We start from the raw sequence: 25,816 nt of genomic DNA, 5'->3' as shown, positions 1-25,816 counted from the left end.
AGCATGTGTCTCATGAAATCCCTGCCATATAAAACAAATTGGACTAACAGGACAATTACAGCAAAATGGAGGAATGTTAGAATAAGCTCTGATGAACAGAGGCAATTTTACATTTGATGAAATGTCTACAATTGACAGCTGATGAGAGATTTGTGTGCCCCGTACCATAACATAATCTTATGGGCTACCACTTGGCATGTGTTCTAAAACACTTCAGCCTTTCTGATAGCACAGATTGACCATTCACTCAGGTTTCATTATCTGGATCCACTTGGTCTGAAAAGCTTTTTAGATCAGCACCAACCTCCTGGAATAGCTCTTGTATCAGTAATATCTCCTCTTGATTGCTGGCTGCTGCTCCAGCAATCAATCCCACAGCAATCCAGACTATGACACAGAAACGGCTGGCGGAAATTGGTCATGAGGACCGTTTTATCACACTCAGTCTGTGAGATCACTCCCTCCCCCTCCCCCTTCCCCACCTCAGAGTCATCCACTCCACCATTTTGTCAGGCTCAGCCTGATGCGCTCACGAACGTTTTTGATCGTCGTGCCAAGGTTTGAATGAGTCATCCAGTCGGCCAAAGGGAATAAAAGGTTCCTGGGCTGGCATAATGTATGTGTGATGAATAATGGCCTTGACCTTTATATATTACATATTCACCTGTCGGGTCCTCAGCTGTGGTAAAGAACAGACTGAAATAAAAAGACGTGTGGGAGTTGGTATATCTGAAGAGGATGCTAGGGGTTGTTGTTGCATGGCAGATCATGACAGGCTGTAATTTAACAACAGATCTTTGTCATTTATATGCAGGTGTAAATTATGCTTCTTATGCTTTTTTAAGCTTATGGTTTTTTAAGGATATTCTTATGATTTTGGTATGAGTTCATTTTGTGTCATAAACCTTGTTATTTAATATCAGGTTTTATAAGCTGTGTTATGCACGGCTAGTAATTTGATGGTGCTATGGGACTACCAATACAAACTAGCCACTGGCTAAACTGAATATAAGACATTGCACAGGACATGATGGATATGTATGTTTTTCAGTGAAAGGAAAACACATAACACAAGTGCCGGTAATAAAAGATCCTTTGCTGTGACTGAATATCATGTGCCATTGTGACCCCAGGTTGGGCCCAAAATGCAAACAAAAAAAAGGGCTACTGATGCAAATTATATGAATAGTAAAACTAATGGAATTTTCCTAGACATATCAGACACCTCTTATATCTACATTTCCATTCGAATAGAGAAAGTAACGAACAGAACCCTGCATATCCCAGAAGGTATAATAGAGCATTCTCCGGATTGTTTTGGACTCCATGGTTATTATTTCTAAATTTAAGGTCTCTGCTGCAGGCAATAGAAGAATGCTGTGGCTCGCAGTTTGTCGCCCGGTGTGGATGTCCCACGTGACACGGTGACGTCAACGTGGAACCCTAATAAAACGAAAAAAGAGGGCGAGTTCACGGCTGCTCAGGGTTACAGTTGGACAGACGCGCAAGGAAAAGTTAATTCATAGCGAGCAGACTTTCATTTATTTATTTTTTGAAGGAAAAAAAGGCGCCACGATGTCTACCGAACAGACGGAAGAACAGGAGGTAATTTGAACAGAATAAATGGCCTTTCAACCTCCACAAGTTAATAGTTTCATGTAGTTTTAAAACAGTAAGCTTGCTAGCTAACTAGCCTAGCTTCACAGCCCAGACGCATCTAAAAGGTCCATTGTATAAGCTAACATTAGTCATATATGATGATATGATTGAGGAATTAATTTGCGATAAAATAACTTTAGCCATTATCGTTACACATAGATTGAGTAACGTTAAGATATCAGATCGGCAAGTTTGCGCATTCCACACTGGCATGACTGAGGTATTGTCTTGAGAGGTTTGTAAGTTGTGCATTTGCCAGGATATGGTCATCATTATTAAACTAGTCAGTCACTCCGTGTGTAGTTCATTAAAGTATTTTCTGATGGAGATGACTCCATATTAGTGTTTGGTAGGTTTAGCTACCTGGTGACCTTGATAACGCAGCTATTGTGCGGTTTGATAAAAAAAAGAAAAAAAGAAAAAGACCGTACTGACCCGGTTTTGTAAGCCCTCATTCTGTGTTTTCACGACTAAATAAGTATTTGTCTCTCGGTTGATTTGACTGGTCTATAGTGGTTGGTGTACTGTAACTGATACTGTAGTGAGCCAGGTTGCAGTTTACACCTAAACTTTGGAAGTTGCACCACGTAAAATGGTGCGAGTTTTCTTCTGTTATGTCACCACTCTCCCTCTACTTTATACGTCTGCAGTATTTCTCCTTTGATTTTGATTCAGCGATGGTATTGTTGTTGTTGTGCGGACGACCACATTAGAGATGTCTGTCACAATCTGAATAATCAGTTTTTTTTTAATCGACTACTTTCGCGATTACATCGGGTCATGAGAGTTATTTTTGGATTGTTGTACAATAAATAACATAATCAAGTGTTAAAGCAAATTGGCAGCAGAAATATTTTTAATTCGTATTTTAATGTAGAATTTGCGCTTTATCAGATTGCGATTAGCCTGTTGGTGCAGTTTCGTAGATCTGGACAGTATGGGGCGATTTAGCCTAAATTTAGGCTAATTGGTGTTCTTGCACAGGAAGTCAGATTCAGTACAAATGCCTGCGAGCAATGGTCTGATTCTTTTTTTAAACGTTTCTGGCAGATCTAGGCCAATATGTTATAATTGGTTATTGTTAATGTGATGGTTAATGGCAGTACCATCTTTTTACTTTCCTTTAAGATGTAATGGGCTCAACTGAATAACACTTAATTGGATGGTAATGTAACCAAGGTAGCTATTTTAGAAAACTCTCCTTCCATTGACAGTTTGGGAAACTTTTCTGCAATTGCCTGTACCCTGAAATGTCAGTCATAAAAAGATTCATCTTGAGAGCACTGCAAATGTCAGAAACCACAATGAGAGTCGCATAACTGCATTTTAAGGATAAGGTGAATAAAATAAAACATCGGCAGGAAGAGGAGTCCAGCACGGATGACGCTTTCACAGACACGGGCATTAGTCTCGGAATGCCATTCTTTTCCGTCAGCGTTGATTAATCCAGAATCACAGGTAGCTCTGCAGAGCTGTCACCTCTACTGGTGGCTACATGCTACCAATCAAAGTTCTTTATCTGAGGAGGCCATTTTCTAAGCGTTTATGTAACCAATGCAGGCGTGTTGTTTCATAGTAGGTGTGGAGTGCTGCATTGTTTGTGCGTGCGTGCTCGTCTGTGTGATTGTTCGCTCTCTCTCGCTCTCTCGCTCTCTCGCTCTCTCTCTCTCTCTCTCTCTCTCTCTCTCTCTCTCTCTCTCTCTCTCTCTCTCTCTCTCTCTCTCTCTCTCTCTCTCTCTCTCTCTCTCTCTCTCTCTCTCTCTCTCTCTCTCTCTCTCTCTCTCTCTCTCTCTCTCTCTCTCTCTCTCTCTCTCTCTCTCTCTCTCTGGAATGGCTTGCAGTCGGCTGCAGGCTACAAACGTGCTAAGACTTGCTCACGGACAGGCCCTGCTTGCGTTCTACAAGTATATTTATGTCATTGTGAAAAGGGATGAAATTGCTGAGCTGCCTGTTTTCATGAAGGGGGTCGGTCTGGCTTAAGCACACAGAGAAATGCGGTAGCCTAAATGTGGGACGTTGTGGCAAACTGTCATTGAAGTGTGAAAGTTTAAGTTTAAGCCTTTAAAAAAAAAAAAAAATGTGTGTGTATATATATATATATACCCCCGTGAAGTGCTATCCATTTGAGCGATGTATGTTTGAACTTTCCCCAGTCTGAAATAATAACTGGAGCCCCTTTACCTTTCTGCTGAGCGGCTGAAACGTGTGTAGGCTGAGCAGCTGAAACGTGTGTGTGGGCTGAGCGGCTGAAACGTGTGTAGGCTGAGAGGCTGAAACGTGTGTAGGCTGAGAGGCTGAAACGTGTGTGGGCTGAGAGGCTGAAACGTGTGTGGGCTGAGAGGCTGAAACGTGTGTGGGCTGAGAGGCTGAAACGTGTGTGGGCTGAGAGGCTGAAACGTGTGTGGGCTGAGAGGCTGAAACGTGTGTGGGCTGAGAGGCTGAAACGTGTGTAGGCTGAGAGGCTGAAACGTGTGTAGGCTGAGCGGCTGAAACGTGTGTGTGGGCTGAGCGGCTGAAACGCGTGTGGGCTGAGCGGCTGAAACGCGTGTGGGCTGAGCGGCTGAAACGCGTGTAGGCTGAGCGGCTGAAACGCGTGTAGGCTGAGAGGCTGAAACGTGTGTGTGGGCTGAGCGGCTGAAACGCGTGTAGGCTGAGAGGCTGAAACGTGTGTGGGCTGAGCGGCTGAAACGCGTGTAGGCTGAGAGGCTGCTGAAAGTCTCCTGTCCGGCCCACTCGTACGTATGGAATTGAATTTGGAAGAGTGTGACCTTCAGATAATGAGATCACCTATGTGTGATTCTGGCCCCATGGAAATGTTGCTGATATCATTAGTTTCCAGTGTATATCTTATGATGGCTTCAAAAAGGGATTTGTGGGGAAGGGCAAAATGCTACTGCCTTTAATTAAATGGAGTCATATTATTTTTACTGTGCATTACTACCGAGTGCATTTTGAAGAGGGATACGGTTGCACTTTAGATCTCTCCGTTGCATAATAATGACAACCAGAGCTAGAAAAATAAGATGGGTCATGGAGAGGTGGTGGAAACCGTGCCTTTTATGTGAAGGCAAGCTGATTATGGATCTCACTCAGTGGAAATTCCTCTGTATTTTCTCATCTTGAACCGTGTTAAGGCATACGAATGGCAAATTACTGTTTAGAGCTTGAGATCCAGAGTGGTAGTTTTGTAATAAGCGGATGTGGGTGGAATTCACATGCACTGAAGACCATTTTCAGCTTTAGTTTTGGGTGAAACTGGCCGCGTTTTCACAGGTAAACATTAAAGGATAAAAAAAAGCTCCTGTAGTGTTGCGCTGTGTGCCCCTGCTGTTGACTGGCGCACCCCCTGCTGTTGGGCTGTGCACCCCCTAGTGGTGAGCCTTGTGTACTTTCAGCTGCCGAATGCCCAGTCGGTCAGAGGCATGAGTGGAATGTGTGGGACAGATCCATGTTTGTGTTTTTGAAAGGCAGGGTTCATCTTCACAGGGTGTGACTAAAGAGCCGGGCTGATTGAATTCCTCACACCCTCCGCTACGCACATGAGGGAGAGCTGGAACTGCGGGGGCTGTCTGCTTGTTTTTGCACACACACACACACACACACACACACACACACACACACTGAGCAGGAATATGCAGTCTGGCTCCAGCGGCCGGCCCTGGCCTAAGCGCATTTCATAGCGCTGGGTTTCAGGGTGGGAAATTGAACACCAGCCACCAGCCTAATGCTGGTAAATTTTTATCTGGTAGAGTAGACAAACTTACCAGCCCCTTTGGCAGCTAACCACCCATCACGTGGAGGTCTGGCTCTGTTGTATATATCTTGTTGTTTGGTAAAACGGTGAAATTGACTGGTCAGTTTTGGGATGCAGCAGCAACTATGGCCAGTGACTGGGGAAAAACTCCTGCCCTCGCTGATTGCCACCTTCTTCCACATTACCTCATGCATAACGAGTCCTCCTGCATCACACCTCTATTGGCACTTAATTCCTCTGCTCTCTGCGTAACCATGACGAGCTACTCGCTGGGGTTAACTGCGGTTTAACACTGCACCGATTCCCTGTTTTCAGCCCATTATAGCTCATCTTAATCTGACTGCAGCCGTGTCGTTGTGGGAGTTCAAAGTGCTCCTGTTAGATTCACGATTAAAATTGTCATGTACTAAAAAAAAATATGGCTTATTTATTCATACATTCCCAGAGTCTGCAGTCCAGCCACATCCAGCTGCAAGCAACACTGTCAGTCAGACTCCAACTCTCCAATTTCCGAACTTCTGCTCAGGCTTTAGCCGCTAGCTGTCTCTCCGTTGCCTACACCGTACTGTTTTTGTGGTTCAGTGTTTGTGAATGTGAGATATTTTGTACTGCGTAGGTCATGATTTGAATGTAAAAACGTGTGGTGCGGTGGGTTGGGGGGTGGGTCAAACAGCGCTCTGTTCACACTCCTCACACCCCGTTTCCTGCTTTTCATCGGCGCGTCCGCGGGAGCGTCCCCACAGGAAGTCCAGGTCCGCGTTCTGCTCAGCGCGCGCTTCGCCGTTTCCTCCGCGCTCGTGGGCCGAACCCAGGGGTCGCCAGGTCTGCGGTTATTCACTCCAAATCGGGCTGTGTCTTCGGCTTGGTTACGGGTAGAAAATCACTTTTGGACCTTTCTGACCTGACGTTTAATTTCTTAGCGATACTTTTTACGTGTTTAATTACATTTTCTTGACTTTGTCTGTCTGTGCTTGACGTTCTGGGTTATGCGTGAGATATAAAGATATAATGTATAGGTAAAGCGATATATCTTTGTCTGTTGATTTTTTAAAATTTATATCAGTAGGGAAACGGGTCTCTTGAGACCACCTGTTTAAATAAAGGAATAATAACTTGCAATGCATGGTGGTTATGAAGATGAGCTCTCTTGGCTGTATGCAACTGGTTATGGTACTTGTGCCATTGTGCTCCTCAACTTTTATGGGGGGTTTCAGGCACCTTTCCTGGCAACCCTGCCCACCTGGGTTCCTTAGAGAGCCTTCAGTCTTCCGTTGGCTTCGGAAACCTGCGGTTCCGTTTGCGCTTCGATTAGATTAGATTAGGTTGGAATACTTCATTGTCCTTGAGTGAAGGGATTCCTTTCAAACAAGGCCAGGAAGAGCGCGTAGGAGCGTAGGGTTCCAGAAGCTTCTCGCCGAGTCTGAGGCCAGCGTTTCAGCCTGTTACAGGAAAACAACGTTCAGAAACAATGGCCCTTGGTTTTTCACTGGGAATGTTTCTGCCAACTGCTATGGGACCCTTGAGAACGTGTACTGATTTCACGAGGCTGCAGTGGTCACTCCAGTGTGAAGGCATTGAGAGTATGTTAACCCTTTGAAGAGTAGGTATTTTGGTCTTTTTGCTTTTCAAAATTCCAAATCTAGAACTCTATAGCGTCAAATCGCCAGCAACGATCGTTACGTCAGCATTAGAACGTTCAGTTAAGAACATTCGAATCACATTTGTGACCTCATACCTGAAATGGGTAAGGGAGGCTGTTTGTAGTCTTTCTTATGTGGTGCGTCCGTCTAATTGTAGTCTGGTTGTCTTCTGACATCGCCTTTTATGCTTGAGTAACCGCGGGAGTCAGCTGTGCTGGCTTCAATCACCGTGTTCTGCCCTGACGACCGGCCTCTGTACCCGTCAGGCCCTGAGGTCACATTTGAGCTTTTATTTTGGGAGGCATAAGCAGAGAGGGCCCGTTTGGGCCCTGGTGATGTTAGTCAGGTGACCAGGGTCAGGAGCTTTGAATCCAGACCGCAGGCCAGCGTGGAGCCTAATGCGTAAGGAACTTATTACTGAGAGAGCCTGCAATCGTGGATGAAAAGAGAGGAAATTGTAAGACTGGGTTTTTAAGGCCCTTGGTATGTTGCATCCCATAATTGGTGGGTTTGCTGTATTATGCCGACGCGCTCGTGATTCTGTCTGAAAAGAATGCTGACTTCTCCCGCTCCACCCGTTCTCTCCCAGCCAGGGAGTCACGGCAGCGCCCTCCCTCCTCCTTCTGCCCCCTCCACCCTCCTCCTTTCCCCCGACCGCTCTCACTGTCCTCACCACCCTCCTGGGCCTCCACCTTTCCCCAGACCTCTCATTCTCCCTTTCCCTCTGCAATCTCTCTCTCTCTCTCTCTCTCTCTTCTCTCTCTCTCTCTCTCTCTCTCTCTCTCTCCCAACCTTCTCCTTTGTGTCCATCCCTGTCTCTCCCCCCCCCCCCCCCTTCCTGGACCATTGTCGTCTTTCTTTCACCCTCTTTCCTTCTCTGTCTCTCTATCTTCCTCATCCCCTATCTCTCTCTCTGTTTCCCTCCTCCCTCTCTCTCTCCCTCCCACACTTTATTTCTCTCTGCCTCTCCCCTTCCCTCTCTCTCCCCCTCCCAATTCACTCTCTCTCTCACTCTCTCTATCTCCCCCTTCTCTGTTTCCTTCTTCCCTCTCTTTCTATCCCCCACTTTGTTTCCCTCTGCCTCTTCCCTTCTCTCTTTCACTCCTCTCTCTTCCCGCTGCACTCTCACTCACTCTTCCCTTCACACTCTCTCCCTTCACTCTCTGTCTCTCCCCTTCACCCACTTACACTCTCTCTAACTCACTCTCTCCCCCTTCACACTCCCCCTTCACACTCTCCCCTCACACTCTTACACTCTCACACTCTCTCCCTTCATACTCTCCCTTCACACTCTCTCTCTCTCACACTCTCTCCCTTCACACTCTCTCTCTCTCACACACACACTCTCTCTCCCTCTCTCTCTCTCTCTCACCCCCCCTCCCTCTCCTGCCGGGTCGTGACTCACTGGGGGTGCTGGGCTGAAATAGTTTGGTGTAGTCTTACATTCCTTATTTGGCCTCTGAGGAGAGCGGAGAGAGGGAGCGCTGGCGGGTGTCACCGGGGGAGAGGGAGGGAGAGAGGGAGCGAGGGAACGGCAGGCTCAGTGCGCTCAGGGCTTGGGTTACAGCACATCGCAGGGTGAGAGGGAGGTAGGTGTTACTGATAGCCCACAGTGCTGGGGAACGGGGGAACGGCTGTAATTCATGAGCTCGGGCTGTCAGCTCAGCTTCTTCTCAAAAACACTTTCCTTAATGGCACTTGAATATGAATGTGTATTGAAAAAAAATATGAAATATTATGTGTTATCGTTTAGACATATGTTTGTTAAATGTAAGCACGTGTTCTGCGTTTGCAATAGCCTATATGGGCGATTTGTGCATGTATAAAAATGTAATCTATGTTGGATAGTGTGTGTGAGGGGCGAAGTGTGTGTATGTATGTATACACTCAGTGACCACTTTATTAGGTAGACCTGTAGACCAGCGCATTAATGCAAATATATAATCGGACAATCATGCGGCAGTAAAAGCATGCAGACATGGTCAAAAGGTTCAGTTGTTGTTCAGACCAGACATTAGAAAGGTGATCAAAGTGATTTTGTTGGTCCCAGATGAGCCGGTTTTTGTATCTCAGGAACTGATCTCCTGGCATTTTCATACACAACAGTCTCGAAACCGAGAATGGAAATATCCAGTGAGCAGCAGTTCTGTGGGTGAAAACACTTTGCTAATGAGAGAGAGGTCAGAGGAGAATAGCCAGACTGGTTCAAGCTGACAGGAACACTACAGTAACTCCAATAACCGTGTGTTACAACAGTGCAGGAGAGCATCTCTGAACACAACACATGGAAACTTGATGTGGGTGGACTACAGCAGTAGAAGATAAATAAGTCTTTACAAAATAGCCTAAGTCCCAAATGAATAAATGCCTTGAAGTGGTCACTGAGTATGTAGCATTATGGAATAAAATGCCATATGGAATTGAAATGTACTTCAAATATACACAATTGTGTGTGCTGTTGTTAATGGGAACCCGTACGATTGAGCTTTAATGTGTGCAACGTTCAGATGTTGTGCCTTTCCCTTGGCATCCATGGGTGTAATGAGTTCGAGGTCTGTTCGGGTGATGTGAGTGCAGTTGCGCTGTCATTGGGGGGGGTGCCAGTGCTGTTGAGCTCTGATTGGCTGATTCTCTGTGACCCCGTGTGTGGGTTCTGATCGGTTCACACTGCAGATACCGTCGGCAGCCATTTTGTTGTCAGTGTGGGAGGGCACTGAGAGGTCTTCCTTGTGTTGAAATTGTGCATGTGTTGCAATGCAGTGTGCCACGTCTGTATCATCTTCTGTGGGGTCTGGGTAGGCCTTGGGTGTCGTGCTCTAAATACGTTTCTATCCCAGTTCCTTTGCAGCTGTTTGAATAAGTGTGGGTGTATGCTTGCTTTTTCATTACGTATCCGGGCAATTAGCCTAACTTTTTCACCCACTGGCCAGAATTGCTTCTGGATTCTGCAAATCACCCACCATTCTCAGCATTTTATCAGCAGTATTACCTTTGATATTATGACACAACCTGGTTGGTTTCCTTTCAAATTGGCTGCTAGAGTAGACCGTCTTACCAGCATTTGGTTGGTGGTTGGTGCTATTTTCATGCCCTGATATAGGATTTATTTTGGACTAAGCTGCTTTAAATACCCCCATGATAAGCATCCTGTTAAGCTATTCTAGCGTGTGGATTGGTTTCAATGTAAGTCATTAAATTACATTATTGTTTATATTACATGTCATTTGGCTGACGCTTTTATCGTGGGATTGAACCACAGTTATGTGCCAAGTTATGTGCCTTAACCACTACGTTACAGGCTTGTCCCCCCAATGGTAATGATACCATAAGAAAATGTATGTGTAATGGTGGCTTTTTTCTTTGTCTCTCTATGTGCCGTTTTAAGTTATTGTGTTATTTGGACAATTCTGTACCATCTTGCGGATGAATCGGGGACAGTTTGCATCACTGCTGAATGACTGTACCTCACGACCCAGACCCGGCCGATATAAGGGTCATGGTGATGAAATCATGGTGGCACTCAACTTCACTTCTTCAAAACCAGACCTGGTTGAAATGCATATTTGTTTTGGATTCAAATGCTTTTCTGTGCTTGACTGATCTTGCCTGGTGCAATGCAATTGAGCCATCCAAGGAACCAAAAAAAGGTTTTGCGCTTTTTGAGAGAAGTTCATAGGTTGTGATACTGCCAAGCAAGCTCAGTAAAGCGTACAAAGGTACTTGAATCCAAAACGATTACGCATTTGACCCAGGTCTGGTGAAAACTTTTCACAAGCCCATGGAAAATCGATGGGTGACGTCACAGACGCTAGGTCCGTATTTTCCTCCAGTCTACGGTCGACCCGCGCAGTGACCTCCTCTCACGTCTGTGTGTGAGCTTAACTGCTGCTCTGTGGAGGGTAGGAGCCATGACGTGACCTCATTCATTTTCTGAGGAGAGTGTGTGTGCTGGTCTGCATCCTGACAGAGAAAGACACACACACACACACACACACACACACACACACACACACACACAGTTAAGCGCTGTAAATTGGAGCTGGGGTTGGGTTAATGGGGTTAAAATGGGAAAGGCTGCTGGTAATTGCAGAGGGCAGTTTGTGCGGCCCCTCATCTGTCCGCGTGGCTCGGAACGGCAGCGCTCCCGGTAATTACAGCTCGACCGAGAAGCCGACAGACTTCTCCAACAAAACCCCGCTGTCCGGAGCGTCTCCGAGGGGCCCGGGAGGCCTGGCGCAGGCTAACGATGCGCCCGGCTCTAGCAGGGCGGGGTTCGTGGAATGCCGAGGCAGGCCAGGCGGTCGTTTCGGCCAATGGCACGCGCTGTGGCTCCCCGATTTAGAGGGGTTCTGAATCCTGATAGGTCAGAGCTGGATGTCGGGGAGCAGTTCCTGCCCAAGGGAGTAGGAGTGAGCTAGACAATGGGGGGAGCACAATGTACTCACAAAGTTTTCCAGAACTGCTTTTAACCCTTTAGGGTGTAAGATCAGTGCGATTGGAATGTTCTTCACTGAACATTCTAATGCTGGTCAAACAATTACTGGTAATTGACAGCAGTGGAGTTCTAGAACTCAAAAGCATTCCAAAACCTCCTCTTCAGAGGGTTAAGTCCCTTTTTACCTGCCCCCAACATCCTACACCTATTTCTAGGCCTGTAGTGTTACTGTCTGAATTATCTGACTAGATATTTAAATGTGTTTTGAATGTTATGCTGCCAGACTAAAGGCTAATCCATTCCATTAGCTCTTTCCCACATTGTTACTCGCTGCACAAGTTGACTAGTCTAGCCCTTTTCGTGTCCTCATGCTGTTTAAATCTGTTTAAATCTGAAACACTTGTATTTTCAGTGTCCCTCCAGATTACAGCTGGGGCTAAAGGGATGAAATGTTAATACAGTTGTACTGTGTCATTTATTAATCTTTGTTTTCCCTGCCTCCTTCTCTCCTGTTGTGTCCAATCAGACAATGAGCACTTACTCCATCACCCTGAGTGGGCCGGCGCCCTGGGGCTTCCGGCTGCAGGGGGGCAAAGACTTCAGCATGCCCCTCACTGTGTCCCGGGTAAGAGACTCCTCACCCTGAGCTGACCGCCTGACCCACCCCCCTCCCCTCTGTCCTGTCCTCTCCTGTCCCACTCCCCTCCCCTCTGTCCTGTCCTCCTGTCCCACCCCCTCCCCTCTGTCCTGTCCTCCTGTCCCACCCCCCTCCCCTCTGTCGTGTCCTCTCCTGTCCCACTCCCCTCCCCTCTGTCCTGTCCTCCTGTCCCACCCCCCTCCCCTCTGTCGTGTCCTCCTGTCCCACACCCCTCCCCTCTGTCGTGTCCTGTCGTGTCGTGCCGTGAATGGTGGTGTGATGAGATGGCGTGAGTGTGAGAGAAAAGAGGGATCTTTGTACATCTCTGCATCCAGCCAGCAGCTCCCTGTGCCTAAAACAGGACATCTGCAGCTGGTATTAGCCGCACATTGAACATGTCAGAGGGAGTCTGGATGGCGGTTTGTTTGTGTTTACGCTGGGGCCGTGGAGGAGTGGCGGTGTGTCTGGCGCTAATGAGCCCCTCTCTGTTGAGCGGACCATTTTAGGCAGCGAGGAGCGGCCCTGCAGCCAATCTGCGCTCCTGCACTGTCCAAGTATGTGTTCGAGCTGTGTAAACAGGCCTTTGTGGACTTTACGCACCAATTAAACGGCCGCCCTAAAAGGAGAGGTCGTGACTCTGCAAAGAAACTGCGGATTGCTCAATCCCCCTTTGCATCCTGTTTGCGTAGTCATGGCGATGGTAACCTGGGCGACCTCGCCACCCCCCTCCGGTGCCATGAACCTGGATTCCGCCGGTCAGGCTGCACCCTGGAATCAGTCTCATTCCTTCCCGTGAAGCGGGGACCCCCTGCCGAGACTTGCCACAGGGGGGGCTGTCATCACTGCTGTGATTTGCCTGTTTCCATGACTACGGTTTCCATAGGGAGGAAGGTGGGCGGAGAAGGTGTCTGGAGACAGGCAAAGTTTTTTCTCTTTTTTTTTTTCTCCCCATTGGAAGGTTGTTTAAGGTTCTGCTGTGGCCGCTCTGATGTTCTATACTTAACAACAGGCACCGCAAACCACCAAAAACTTGGGAACAAAAGGAACAGGGAAGGAGGGTGTAACGAGCTTAACGAGATCCATACGGCAGCCTGTACTTTAATCCGCCTCTACGCTCGCATTCCTGGGGTAGCCTGGTGCTGAACCCCCCCCTACCCCCGTAGGAGAAGCTCTTCTCCACAAAAGGACAGGCTGAGCTTTGTTTTGTTCCGGAATGCTCTTCAGAGGAAGGGGGCGGTTTCCAGAACTTTCCCCGACTGTTGTTTTCCGCCTCCGTGTGGTTCTGCCGGACAAAGTTGTGGTGGTCTGCCTTTGGCTCAGTTTGGCCCAATTCGGCCCAGTTCGGCCCAGTTTGGCCTAGCCCCGCATGGTGTCTGATGCTGAGATAGGAGTCAATTTGCACTTCAGGCTGAGCAGTAAATGGCTCTGCAGAGAGTGTGTGCACACCGCCTCCCAGCCCTTTCACTGACACTGCTAATGTTTACCCAGCCTGCACTGCTTCCTTCCCTACTCTTCCCTTAGGGCCTCTTCCACTGGTCGCGTATGTGATGTCATGTGTTGTCATGGTATAATTTGTAGCATTATATTGAAAAAAGAGTGTAAAACTGAGAGCGTAAAGGCCCATCCACACCAAGAACAATAACTATAACAATAGAACAACTTTTAAAACAAGAATCATATATAACTGACGTGGATGGTGGAATCCACACCGCAGCTATAACGACAACAGTGGTGGCAAACAATATTTTTGGGAACAATTTCTTTTTTCAGCTGCGTGATTAATAAAACGCTTTTTTCCCAAATTCACAGGGCGCCAGCATAGCTGAGAGGTTATTTACAGAACATTATCATTCATCGATGTTAATGTTCACATGCTTATACTTATGGCTATCATTAGAGTTCTTGGTGTGGACAGGTCTTAAGACCGTGAACGAGTCAGTCAGACTGTGAAAGAGTGTCAGACTATACGCGTACAGTTTATCGTATGAAGTTTAGCACTGGGACTGACTGTTCTTTATCATTATTCATGGTCTTATTACTCCTGTGAGACTCATTTCATTGCATAAATTGGCAGTCAGTTGGTCTGAACACACTAATTCGAGTCGTGTGTGAGTGAGAAATGGCAGTGTAAACACGTCGTGCAGGGTGCGGTCCGGAGTGGCTGCTGTCGTTCTGAGCCCTACAGGAGAGAAACACGGCCAGCACTTTATTGACTTAACCCACCGCCTTATCAGCTCACACTTTTATTGGCCGGCTCTCAGCACATCCGTAAAAAGCCAGCCGTGGACTCACTGCTAAATAACTGTTGCCGGATCATTAATCCTGAAAATTCGAGTGAGGACTGAAAGTCTGAGAATTCCTTGCACGGCCCATTTCTGTCAAGTCCCACCATTACTTTTTACTTTTTCATTCACCGGGAAAAAAGCAGTAAAGTGGAGTGACTAAAGGGGAGAAAAAAAAACAGAAACAGTTTTTTTATTTATTTTTTTTAGTGACCAAAAATGGCATGCTTTATTCCTTTTTAGGAGAAAATGTTAAGATGAGGCAATGGTACTCCCCCCACCCTACCCAGCCCCAGCATGAGTTTTGCTCGCCCCCTGCTCTGTCTCAACATGACTCACTAATATCAGAGCGCTGACTGCAGACCGTCTCCCCTGGAGCCGTGACCGACCGGGCCTTTTTTTGTTTTCTTTTTCTCTCCCCTCTCAAACGAGCCCAAACAGTCGCGCAAAAGACAACGAGCCGCTCCCTCCGGCAGCGGGAAGGACGACGTCGCTCGACGTCGAGGAATCTCAGCGGAACGGGTGACGTACCCGCCTGGACCTGTGGCTCCCCGCACTTCCCACACGGCCTAAAAAAAACCTGACCTAAAGGCGGCTGGAGAAGAGAGGGAACGTGAAAAATGAACGTGGAGGGAAAAGGAACGGGGTCTGCGGTTTCTCCCGCTCTGCCGTCCACATCCATCGATTTGGCAAACAATTAAAATCAATCCTGTAGCAAGCTGTACAGAATCCCCCAGGCAGACTCTTACTGCTGAAATATGAGGGCGATTGTATTCGGCTTCGGAGCCAAGGATAACTACTGCCAACAAACGGAAACTCTGTGACCTCGCAAGTACCGTTTCGCTCTGGAAGGACTTGCGCGCGTGCGAAGGGAAATTATCTGTACCTGCTGAGTTTTGAGCGATATCAAAGGCCTTTAAACTGACGATATATCCTATCTTTATCCCTTTTACTTGAGCTTACCTTTCATAATAGGAATTTTCCTCACGGCCCACGATGGTGTGTTGGGTACCGATGTTCTCGCACGTTACTCTGCTTGTCCAGTGGCTTGGGCTGAAGTCCAGTGAGTCGGATATCTGTCCGTTGTGTCGAATGTCTGTTGCATTGTACGGCTTGAGGCAGCCTTATAGCCTAGTGTCGAAGTTGCTTGACCGGGACCCGAAATGTTGGTGGTTCAAGCCCCAGTATCACCACAGCTGTTGGGCCTTTGAGCAACCCGACATTGCTCCAATGCGGGATTGGCTCCTGCTTGGTCTAATCAACTGAGTCACTTTGGATGAAAGTGTCCGCTAAGTAACTAACTGTGGTAGATAGCCTACACCCTGCTGCAGATGTATGTCTAGGCGTTTGAAGTCTATGGGGAGTGAAGCGCTAACTGAAATCTTGTCGCTTCATTGCTGCTGTTGGATTGGATTAGCTGTGGCATTTCACGCCAGCCTGTTAGGCATTCTCTTTTTTTCCCTTGTGGGTCTGTTTACCCTGCGATCCATCTCCTGCATTCCACTAACTGGAAAATGTTTCTGAAATGCATTGTGGGAAATGGAGTCCATGACACTGGAATTGAATGGTCTTCCTGTAAAAGCTTTAGAGAGCGTGGCTGTGGTTGACAGTTCCCATACCGTTACCGTTGGCATCTGACATGGTCCAGTCTAGCTGTCATCCTCTGTCATAGCAGAGAAATGCTTAATAATAGTATATTTTTAAGCTTATTTATTTAACATAGTCAAAGATAAAATTGAGGCATTATGACAGAGGAGCACAAAGGAACAGCCTTGAGCAAGCGTTTTCAGTTGATGCATCTCAAAAGATGTGTATATATATTTCTTTTTGTATGTTCAAGAATAATAACATTAAATAATACAAAAATAAATGATAAAATAATTATACAAATAAATTCGGTGACCGAATTGAGGAGAGTTCTACGGGAAGTGACAGAATTGAGCAGAGTTTTACGGGAGGTTTACAGGCAGATGTGTTTAGACTGGACACTCTCTCCCTCCACGGAGCCAGGCTCAGGCCTTATGAGGGAGAGAAGGCCCGTCAGCACGGGGTCTCCTGCGGTGCGTAACGCCCTGGCTGACTCGCGCACCGAGCGCGTCCTGAGGGGTTCTCCACCCGGCTCGACCCATCCCGCTCGCCCGCCCCCAGAACCAACGCTGACCCACCTGCCATCTCCGCCGCATGGCGTCTGACACACACAGGGCACCGTCGAGTTTGCGCATGAATGATTTCAGTCCCAAGCCCAATATGAAGGCCTCCACCCAAATCCCAACGGGGGGGGGGGTTTGGCTTCAGTTGAGAAGCTGAGAATTTAGTAGGGTTTTAATAGGGGCCCAAAACAATAGCCCAAAGCTGTCATTTTGATAGGTTGAAAAGGTATAGTGCCAGATTTTACGGTAGTTACGCTGGAGTGCCATAGGGCGCTGTCGGGACCGAAAGGGATAAACAAACTCCCACGGTCGTGTGAAGGGCGGTAGTCCGGGCGCGCCGTGACGTTACGCGCACAGGGTTTTGCCTCACTCCGTCTGAGACCGTATATGACCGTGTCGGTTTGGCCAAGGCTCCCGCGCGTCAGGATGTGGGCCGGCGGGATGAGTGATGGGGCCCCCGGCCTTTCCGCCCGGCTGACGGAGCCTCTCCGCCGCACACAGGCTGTAATTTACTGGCCCCGCCGGCCTGCCTCTAATGTAATGAGACTGCACCTTGATGTTTCGGAGCTGTGAGATCATGCTCGTTTGATTTATTCAAAAAGCAGGGAGAGGGGAAGGCAGGGAGGGATGCAGAGGGGGAGAGAGAGAGAGGGAGGTCTCTTTTTCTGGCCCCATGAGTGGGAGAGAGGAGTTTGAGTGAAGGAAAGAAAAGGGAGTGAGACTGAGAGATGATCTCACGCAGATTAATTTCCTGTCAGAGGCGTATGCTGGCAACGTTCTTTTGTGTGCGCACGCGCATGTTCTGTTTTCTGTGTGTGTGCACACGCAGTCCTTTTCTGCTGTGTGTGTGTGTGTGTGTTTGTGTGTGCGTGCGCACGTTCTGCTGTGTGTGCGTGCGTGCGTGCCCATGTTCTGTTGTGTGTGTGTGTGTGTGTGTGTGTGTGTGTGTGAGTGAGAGAGAGAGTGCGTATGTTCTGTTGTGTGTGTGTGTGTGTGTGTGTGTGTGTGAGAGAGAGTGCGTATGTTCTGTTCTGTTGTATGTGTGCGCTTGTGCTGTAATAACGGGCGGTGATGTAATCCCTCAGTCTGTGGCAGGATGCGGTGCTTTGTACCGTGGTGGGAGCTGATGTGTTGTGTTGTGGCGCTGGAGCAGAATGCATTTTGGGTGGTGGCGATTGGCCTGCAGGCACTCGCTCCTCCAGTCTGCCTGCGACAGCGCCGAGGTCCCACTGCACACCTGTTTGTGTGTGCGGGAGGGGTGACGCAACACCGACACTTTCGCAATCAGTCTGCTGATGGGTCCCAGCCTTACACAGGCGAGTATGTGCTTGTTGAGCTGTGGGCTATTCTCTCTCCTCCCTATCTCTCACTTTCTGTTCTCTCTCTCTCTCTCTCTCTCATGCACCTCTCCTCTCTCTCCCCATCACTCTCTCCCCTCCTCCCCTCCCTCTGTCGCTCCACTGGGCCGTCAGGTGACTGAAGCGGGCGAGGTATCACCTTAGCCGTCAGCGTAATGTACCGCTGTGATTTACTGGGGTGTTGCTTCACTGCCGGTGATGTAAGAGGAGATCTCATCGACACGGCGCCCCCGGTGGTGACAGGCAGTAACAGATGGTGCATGTTAGCGAGGGATGGAGGGGAAAGTGTGGATTAGTGAAACCCCACTGTGGACAGGGCTACCAGCCTCTGACAAGGCTGGCTTTTTTCTGCCTAGAAGCTGTTATTACCCAAAAACTCTATCTCCTCCTACTCCCCAATTCTACTGAAAAAGATATTTTCTTTTGTGTGAGCCGGAACCACACACAAATCTGTGTCCTTATCCAACATGTAGTCTGTTCAGAGTATTTTGAAAGTTTCAGTTTGTGCAAAACTGAAATATGAAGATGACTGCGGTGTTATCTTTGTGAAGCTATGGATTAAACATAATTTCTATAACTACAAGACTCACAATTATTTGTCCCCACTGACAGTCTTTATCTTCATCAAATCATTGCAATGACGTGGTATTGTTGTGCAAAATTAGGCTAGATATCTTTTGATTAGATTTTTTAAACTTTTGCTTCAGTTGCTGATCTCATTCATACCTGGGTACCAGTACATGCTTCCTGTTGGTTGGCAGGGGTATTTTTGTGATGAGAAACTGCCTGTATTTCTTCACTGAGTTGATTTTATTTAGAATTTCAGTAGTCTTAAGGCCAAATATTTAGGGAAAGCAATAGAAGGAGGAGAGCATAGCATTTACAGCGTCGGAGGCATTTTTAAATCCAAATACCCGATAGCATCAGCTCTGGCCTTTCACATGTTAATCAGAGTGGTACAGATCACACTGGTAGGTCTGCCCATGTTGGTGTTTGTGAAGTCCTAGCCCTACAAGCTGTGCTGCAGAGTAAAGCAGCTTTAACAGTGTTTGGCGTTGAAGGGATGCTAATATTGTGCATACAGGTCATCATTTGACTTTATGTGCACGTTTGAATGATGTAGCTTAAGTATTAGCCATGGGCAATGTGAGTAGGCTAAAACAATTGCTCAGATTCATTAGCACTTACTCAGGTAGGTTTATTGTCATTTATTGTAAACTATTTTGAGCGAACATATTTTTTTTTTCGTGTCATTAGCATTTGGCCGTTCACGCTACAGCGGCCCTGTAATTGGCTGTTGGTAAATAAATAGCCCTTGTTCAGCGTAATTGTAAGCAGTTAGCCCCTGTAGGTGAACGTGCGCGGGACCCATTCGGCCCGATGGCTGACGTACACGGCCCCTCTTCTGAAGGGTGGTGGTAGAGGGGGAACTGCGCACGGGAGGATATTTCCATCCCCCAAATCCCTGACCTCAGCGCTCCTGTGTCACCCACCCCCAGAGACCGACAGCTGTGTGTGACACCCGAGACCAGGGCCCATACAGGTGGTCCCATCCGTCAACATCCAGCCAGCTCTCCTCTCTCCTCCTCGCCACGGTCTACTCCTGCACCCTTTCCCCTCCCTCCGTCTCTCTCGCACCCTCTTGGTCCCCTCTTCCTCTGTTGCCTTGGGGCTCCTTTCCATGGAGTTGCTGTGGCAGGTTTGCGGTGTAGCTCTCTGATTTTTGTCTAGCTCTGCAACTAGCTCTGCCCACTTCTGGCTCTGCCCACACCTAGCTTGTGACTAGGTCAGTACGAGTGCCCACAGCAGGGACCACGGTCATATCCGTGGTTAGCTTACGGTTACAATTAGCCAGATCCAACAAAACTAATAATAGGGGAAGTTGGAGCAGAGCCTTGCAGGTGGGGGGGGTCACGGGAACTGTAATAATAATAGTATTGTGTCCTAAAAAAAGCCACGTGTAGCCTACAGCTGCTGTTGTCAGTGTGTGCACTGTGTGATATAGGTAATGTAGATGTGTGGCGGTTTAGGTCTTTAAATAGGACACTGAGAAGGGCTCATCAATTACTCCTGTGAGCAGGGGAGAGGCTAATCTGGGAACAGGGAGTTATGTGAACATACCGAATTAAATGGCAAATAAAGAAATTATCATAAAACGTCTTGCCGCAAACCTTCTGGAACGCATACAGGAAATTGTCCTTTGCTTTTCTGAACTTGGAGTAATTGGCATTTAACGTGGGAACGTGTCCCGCGTGTCAAAGAATTCACCACACATTTGAGGCCTGCGTCCAAAGCGTCGTGACCTGGCCACAGAGGAACGGCAGCCCCGCAATCTGTTTCCTGAACCTGCCGCTTGTATCCTCCTGAAAAGCTGCGGAAAGGCAATATGAAATATTATTAATGCCAGCAGGGCCTGGTGACTAATGATAGAGCAGCTTGTCATTCTGTGAGACACGATAAGCTTCGGTTTTCGCCGCCGGCACTGACGTGCTGCGGTTGCTTATCGCGCTCGTTCTGTGGAGAACGGGACCGGGCAATTCAGAGCCAAAATGGCTCCTCCTCGTGCTGAAGCAGATATTGTAGACGGGCTAAGTGAAAGGGAGTAACAGTGCTGTCTTCACCCCGCCTCTGTATTACACAGACCAGGATTTGCAGCATTTTAATTGGGTCTCATAAACGGGTGCACGTGGGAGGTGTCTGGGAGTTGAAACGTTTGGCGAAACTGCAAAAGGATCATAAAACCTGAGCAGACCTTGGTCAAATAATTTATTCAAACTAATTCAACCCTTTAGACACAAGTTAAATGTCACTGACTATACATGTAAGTCAAAAGAAGCATTTTCTTCATTCTGGAATCCTTTCAACTTTTCATACCAAAGTTGATTCCAATAACAGTTTGAGCTAGTTCCACTCAGAGACCCAGAGCTTCCCATCCTGGGAGAATCTTCCAGAACCTGAGGTGGCCCGAATATTGGCTCACCCATGATCCAGGGAACGCCGTTTGAGTAGCAAGGCAAGGAATGATGCCTCCAGGGGCCGCCAGCTCAACACCTCCTCTGCTGAGCTGCTGAGGGGACCTCCTCGCCCCAAACAGGCCAGCTGTCAGGGGTTGGGGCCCTGGCTGATGTTCCTCTGCGGCTTCTTTCACCTCCTTTCACCTCCTTGCTCTCTTGCTCCTGTGGGGAAGCTTCCACCCTCCCTCCCCCCGACGGGCCCTCTCACAATCCTGTACGTAAACATGCACGTCGCTGCCCTGCAACAGTCTTTAATCCCACAAGGATCTTTCAACTCCACTGGCAGCTGCTGTTAAAACTACTGTGCTCTCTGTGCTGGGAGAAGATGAAAGGACTCTCTGGGAGGAGTGAATTCTTTATTGTGAGTTACCTTGTTCTGTGTCACTCCACAAGAACCAATGTCAACGATGACACAAATGCCCATCGCGCTGCTCTGGAAGCTGACCACAGACTTTGCGATGTAAGGGCTAAACTGAGCAGGACAGCCGGAATGGAGGTGGGGGTGCTGGGTGTGTGGGGCGGCGGTGGTGTAAGGTTCATAGTCGGAGGGTTGACACTCATTGGGATCCTCTAGTACCCAATGAAGGGGTATGAGGAGGAGGAGGAGGAGGAGCAGGGGCGGAGAAACTGTAACCGGGCAGAAAAGGGTCAGCGGAACCACTTCACCCTTGTCCTGATTGGTGGGAGAGAGTGGAGGAGGTGTGGCCTGATTATTTCCATTACAGGCCCAACGGGAGCCAGGGAAAACTTAAAAGGGCCTGCTGCAGAAAGGGTCTTGTCACGGCGGCCTCGCGTGCTATTGGCTCCTGTGGTCCGGGCTCCTTGCGCTATTGGCTCATTTCGGGACCAAACCATGGCAGCCCCAGCTGGAAAACATTTGGCGCAGGATCAGAGATTTCCATCGGGCTGAATCGGCGGCGTAATCCCGAGCTTGAACTTGCATGACTAGCCACGCACTCTGGGTTTTCCAACGAGATGGAAAATTGGGATGTTTGAAATCAGACCGGCACAAAGATTCGCTTATTTTTTATTTATTTTTTTCCCGACGGTCAAGACGTGACCCTCGCAGTATGGCGGAGGGAGGAGGCGGCGGGTTTTGAAATTGGTGTATTCATTCCGCCGGAATGCGTTCCTTTTGAAGTGTCTCTCCACATCTGAAGAAATCTTTCAGAGTGAGAAATACGGTTCTTGATTACTGGCAGAGTCATCTTCAATAGCGCGGAGGCGCTCCATCACTACAAGGTCCTTGCAATGTGCTACTTCAGAATTGAGCGAGGGGCTCTTGACATGCGTTTTGTCATGACGCCGATATGTTTTAAACCTTTCACATTCACCTGTGATGTTTTAGCACTCAGAGAGCAAGTGTGAGGTGCGAGAGGGTGTATTCTCCCTTTATGGGCAACACAGGCTTGCAAATCACCCACTCATTTGCCATTTCGCATCATTTGTGTGCTCAAGTACACACTTGGCCAGGTTCACTGTTTTTTTTTTTTTTTTTTTTTTCAATAACTTATCACCCAGTGGCAGGGTACTTACTGAAGCAATTCAACAGACCTGATATTATTCTTACTATACCGAAAATGTAATGTGTAAGGCTGGGACCCATGCAGTGCTCCGGAAATTTCCTCATCAGTTCAGGAGAGCTGTTTGGGGGGGTACAACCACTGTCAGGAATCAAACCTGCAGATTATGGAACACGTTATTTGCACTACTTCCAGAGCTGGGCAATTCAGGTCCAGAAAGTAAAAGTCCTCCCCAGTATTTTTGTCACCTGAAGTTGCTAATTGGCACAGTTCTTCAGCCAGGAGGTAGAATAATTGGGGAAATAAGCTGGCTCAATTAATGCGTGAAAGAGACATGACAAGACTTGCCCCATGTGAAGACCATGTGTCCAAATCTCAGTGAAGATGTGTTCTGCAGATTTTCTGTTTGTTATGAGGCCGTTTGGCTAGTGAGATGACCCTGTAATTAGTAAGTAATCTTGCTCACTCCCTTCTCACATTTCCCTTCTCACGTTGAACCAACGTTGCTGTGTCGATGATGGTGACACTTTGGCCCAGGTTCTCCTGTCATGCATGGAGTTAACCAGTTCAACCAACCAAAAACACTCTTCTGGCCATAGGGAAAAGTTGCAATTGGTTAAACCTAGATTGAAAAGTGAACATTAGAAGTATTCCAACCCTTGCATATCATTGGGCAGATGCCCAGGTCTGCTACTGGAAATGTGGTTATCTGAGCCCGGCACAGGCCACGGGTTTTGGGTGAAGCTCAGGGGACACTCTCCAGGTCATCGGGGAACGTGCTTTGGCACCTCTGCACCATACCAGGAAAAAGGCAGCGATCACTGCTGCACATTTCACCTGTTATTCTGAGGCCCCGGGGGGGGGGTTTACTTTGAATTCCTGTGCTCTAGTTTCTCTTTAAATTAAACCGGCTGCTCTGTGAAACTTTTTTTTTTCTTTTTCTTTCCTGAAATATTTCTGGGCTTAGTTCTTCCTTAGCCCTGTAGTACTGTGGGAATGCACAGAAGCATTTCCTTTTCCTGCCTAGCTGTTTGCTTTTAATCTCCACCAAGGTCAGGGTGCAGAGGATGGACTGGGGTGTTATGGGCGGTGCTGGAGCGATGAGGGGGACTTGTTCATGTCTGTTTTTACTGACTTCATGTGACGGGTCAAAGGTCTGCCGTGTGTGTGTGTGTGTGTGTGTGTGTGTGTGTGTGTGTGTGTGTGTGTGTGTGTGTGTGTGTGTGTGTGTGTGTGTGTGTGTGTGTGTGTGTGTGTGTGGATTGTGCAACGCCGCTGTTAGAGTTGAGTGTACTGTAACTGTTGTGTGCCCTAATTGGACAATAATGCTGTGTGGGTGTCCTCATTGGGCAGTACTGCTGTCCAGGTTTCCTGATTGGGCTGTAGTGTTTATGGGTGCCCTGATTTAATGATAAGGCTGTACAGTTGTCCTGATTGGCCCCCCTCTGTCCCACAGCTGACCCCGGGGGGAAAGGCGGCGCAGGCAGGTGTGGGCGTGGGAGACGCTGTGGTTTCCATCTGCGACTCCAAAACTGAGGACATGACCCACGTGGAGGCACAGAACAAGATCCGAGCAGCCACAGACTCCCTGGCCCTCACTCTCACCAGGTACTGCCATACGCTAACCAGATAGGCCCCTCACCTGTCACTCACTCCCACCGCACACGCCACTCACTCCCACCGCACACGCCCCTCACCTGCCACTCACTCTCACCAGGTACGCCCTTCACCTGTCACTCACTCACAAGGTACGCCACTCACCTGTCACTCACTCCCACTGCACACACCCCTCACCTGTCAATCACTCTCACTGCGCACGCCCCTCACCTGCCACTCACTCTCACTGCACACACCCCTCACCTGTCACTCACTCTCACTGGACACGCCCCTCACCTGTCACTCACACTCACTGCACACGCCCCTCACCTGTCACTCACACTCACTGCACACGCCCCTCACCTGTCACTCACTCACTGCACACGCCCCTCACCTGCCACTCACTCTCACTGGACACGCCCCTCACCTGCCACTCACTCTCACTGCACACGCCCCTCACCTGTCACTCACTCTCACTGCACACGCCCCTCACCTGTCACTCACTCTCACTGCACACGCCCCTCACCTGCCACTCACTCTCACTGCACACGCCCCTCACCTGCCACTCACTGTAACCAGGCCCTCACCTGTCACTGTCATAAACATGTAGTTAGCAGGGTTGGTGAGGTAGACTTAGTGACGATGTCATGCTAAGAAGAATTTACTGAGTGTGATTGGCTGGTGTGAAGGAAGGGGACTTGTGACTGGCTGGTGAAGGGGGAAGTGTTTATTAGAAGGATCAAAGAAAAGATAGCAGAGCTATGAGGTGACCTGCAGGGCTTGGAACTCCCGGTCTTGCTTTTACTTTCTTTCTTTTCTCCATAATCTTTGGAAAGATGATCCTGACTTTCAGGTATAATTAGGTTGAATGTCGGACAGAGAGAAGCCAAGTGAAATGCTCAAAGTAAGAGACTGTCTGTTCCAGAGAGTCGATGAAGGTCAGGTTATCTGAAGACTTTAGGTCAGAAGTGGTGGACTGAGGCTTGTTGGACAGCTTGTGTAGTGTGGGGCTGTATAGTGTGTGTGTGTGTGTGTGTGTGTATGTGTATGTGTGTGTGTGTGTGTTTGTATGTGAAAATTTACATGGCTGGTGGGCTATTCTGAGTTGAGCAAGTGATCTTGGAACTCTTGGAACACTTTCAAAAATGCAAAAACGTGCTCAGCTCTCATACTGACATACACACACATACAGTATGCTTCTGCAGACTTGCCACACACTAGACATGTATGCACACACACACACGGTCACACACTCGGTAAGCAATGGTGTTTAAAGTGTATCCAAGCTTGTGCAGGAGCAGGGCCATGTAAAGTGTTGGGTCTCGTACTCTGTTTCCCCCCTCGAACCGGCCTTCCGGGCACGTTCCGGTCGAACCCCGATAGCGTTCCGGGTCTGGAAGCTGAGGCAGATTGGACTGACGTGTCTGGGCCAGTTCCTGTGTTTGTGTAACACTGGTAACACTCTCTCGTCAGAGGTCATTTCCTTGCGAGGTTGCGAAATGTTTCTCCCACCAGATCTGTGGCCGTCTGGAAGTTCTCGAACAGCAGTATCGAGGAAAACTATGTTTTATTTATTTTCTTTGTTTCCCTTTAACATGGTCCACATGCAGGGTCTTTCTGTTCTCAGTCCCCGCCCTCTCAGCCCTGCCTCACATTCCCCCGCCCCCTCCTCTTGGCAGGCCCTGTGATTGGTCCTCTGCTGCTGCTCTTGTTTGAGTTGGCCCTTTCATTCCTCCCAGACAGGATTGGATGCATTTCTTTCTTTTTT

The 25,816-nt window shown here is 48.3% G+C and overlaps 1 protein-coding gene across 2 annotated transcripts in view; it reads left to right on the top strand.

Moving 5' to 3' along the window:
* Nucleotides 1–1,468: 1,468 nt before the first annotated feature.
* pdlim7 (PDZ and LIM domain 7) overlaps nucleotides 1,469–25,816 on the top strand; it is a 48,563-nt gene continuing 24,215 nt past the window's right edge. The window contains exons 1-3 of one of the 2 annotated variants that reach the window (XM_061233494.1): nucleotides 1,469–1,605; nucleotides 12,015–12,113; nucleotides 23,909–24,060. In XM_061233494.1, coding sequence (XP_061089478.1) covers nucleotides 1,576–1,605; nucleotides 12,015–12,113; nucleotides 23,909–24,060 — 281 coding nt within the window. In that variant the 5' untranslated portion in view covers nucleotides 1,469–1,575. Of the gene's footprint in view, nucleotides 1,606–8,483; nucleotides 8,643–12,014; nucleotides 12,114–23,908; nucleotides 24,061–25,816 lie in introns of those variants that run through there. The other variant, XM_061233495.1, reaches the window with a different exon arrangement.

This window comes from Conger conger, chromosome 3 (genome assembly GCF_963514075.1).
Source record: "Conger conger chromosome 3, fConCon1.1, whole genome shotgun sequence".
Lineage (NCBI taxonomy): Eukaryota > Metazoa > Chordata > Actinopteri > Anguilliformes > Congridae > Conger > Conger conger.
The sequence above is the reverse complement of the archived record's forward strand: the minus strand, read 5'-3'. Positions and strand labels throughout refer to the sequence as shown.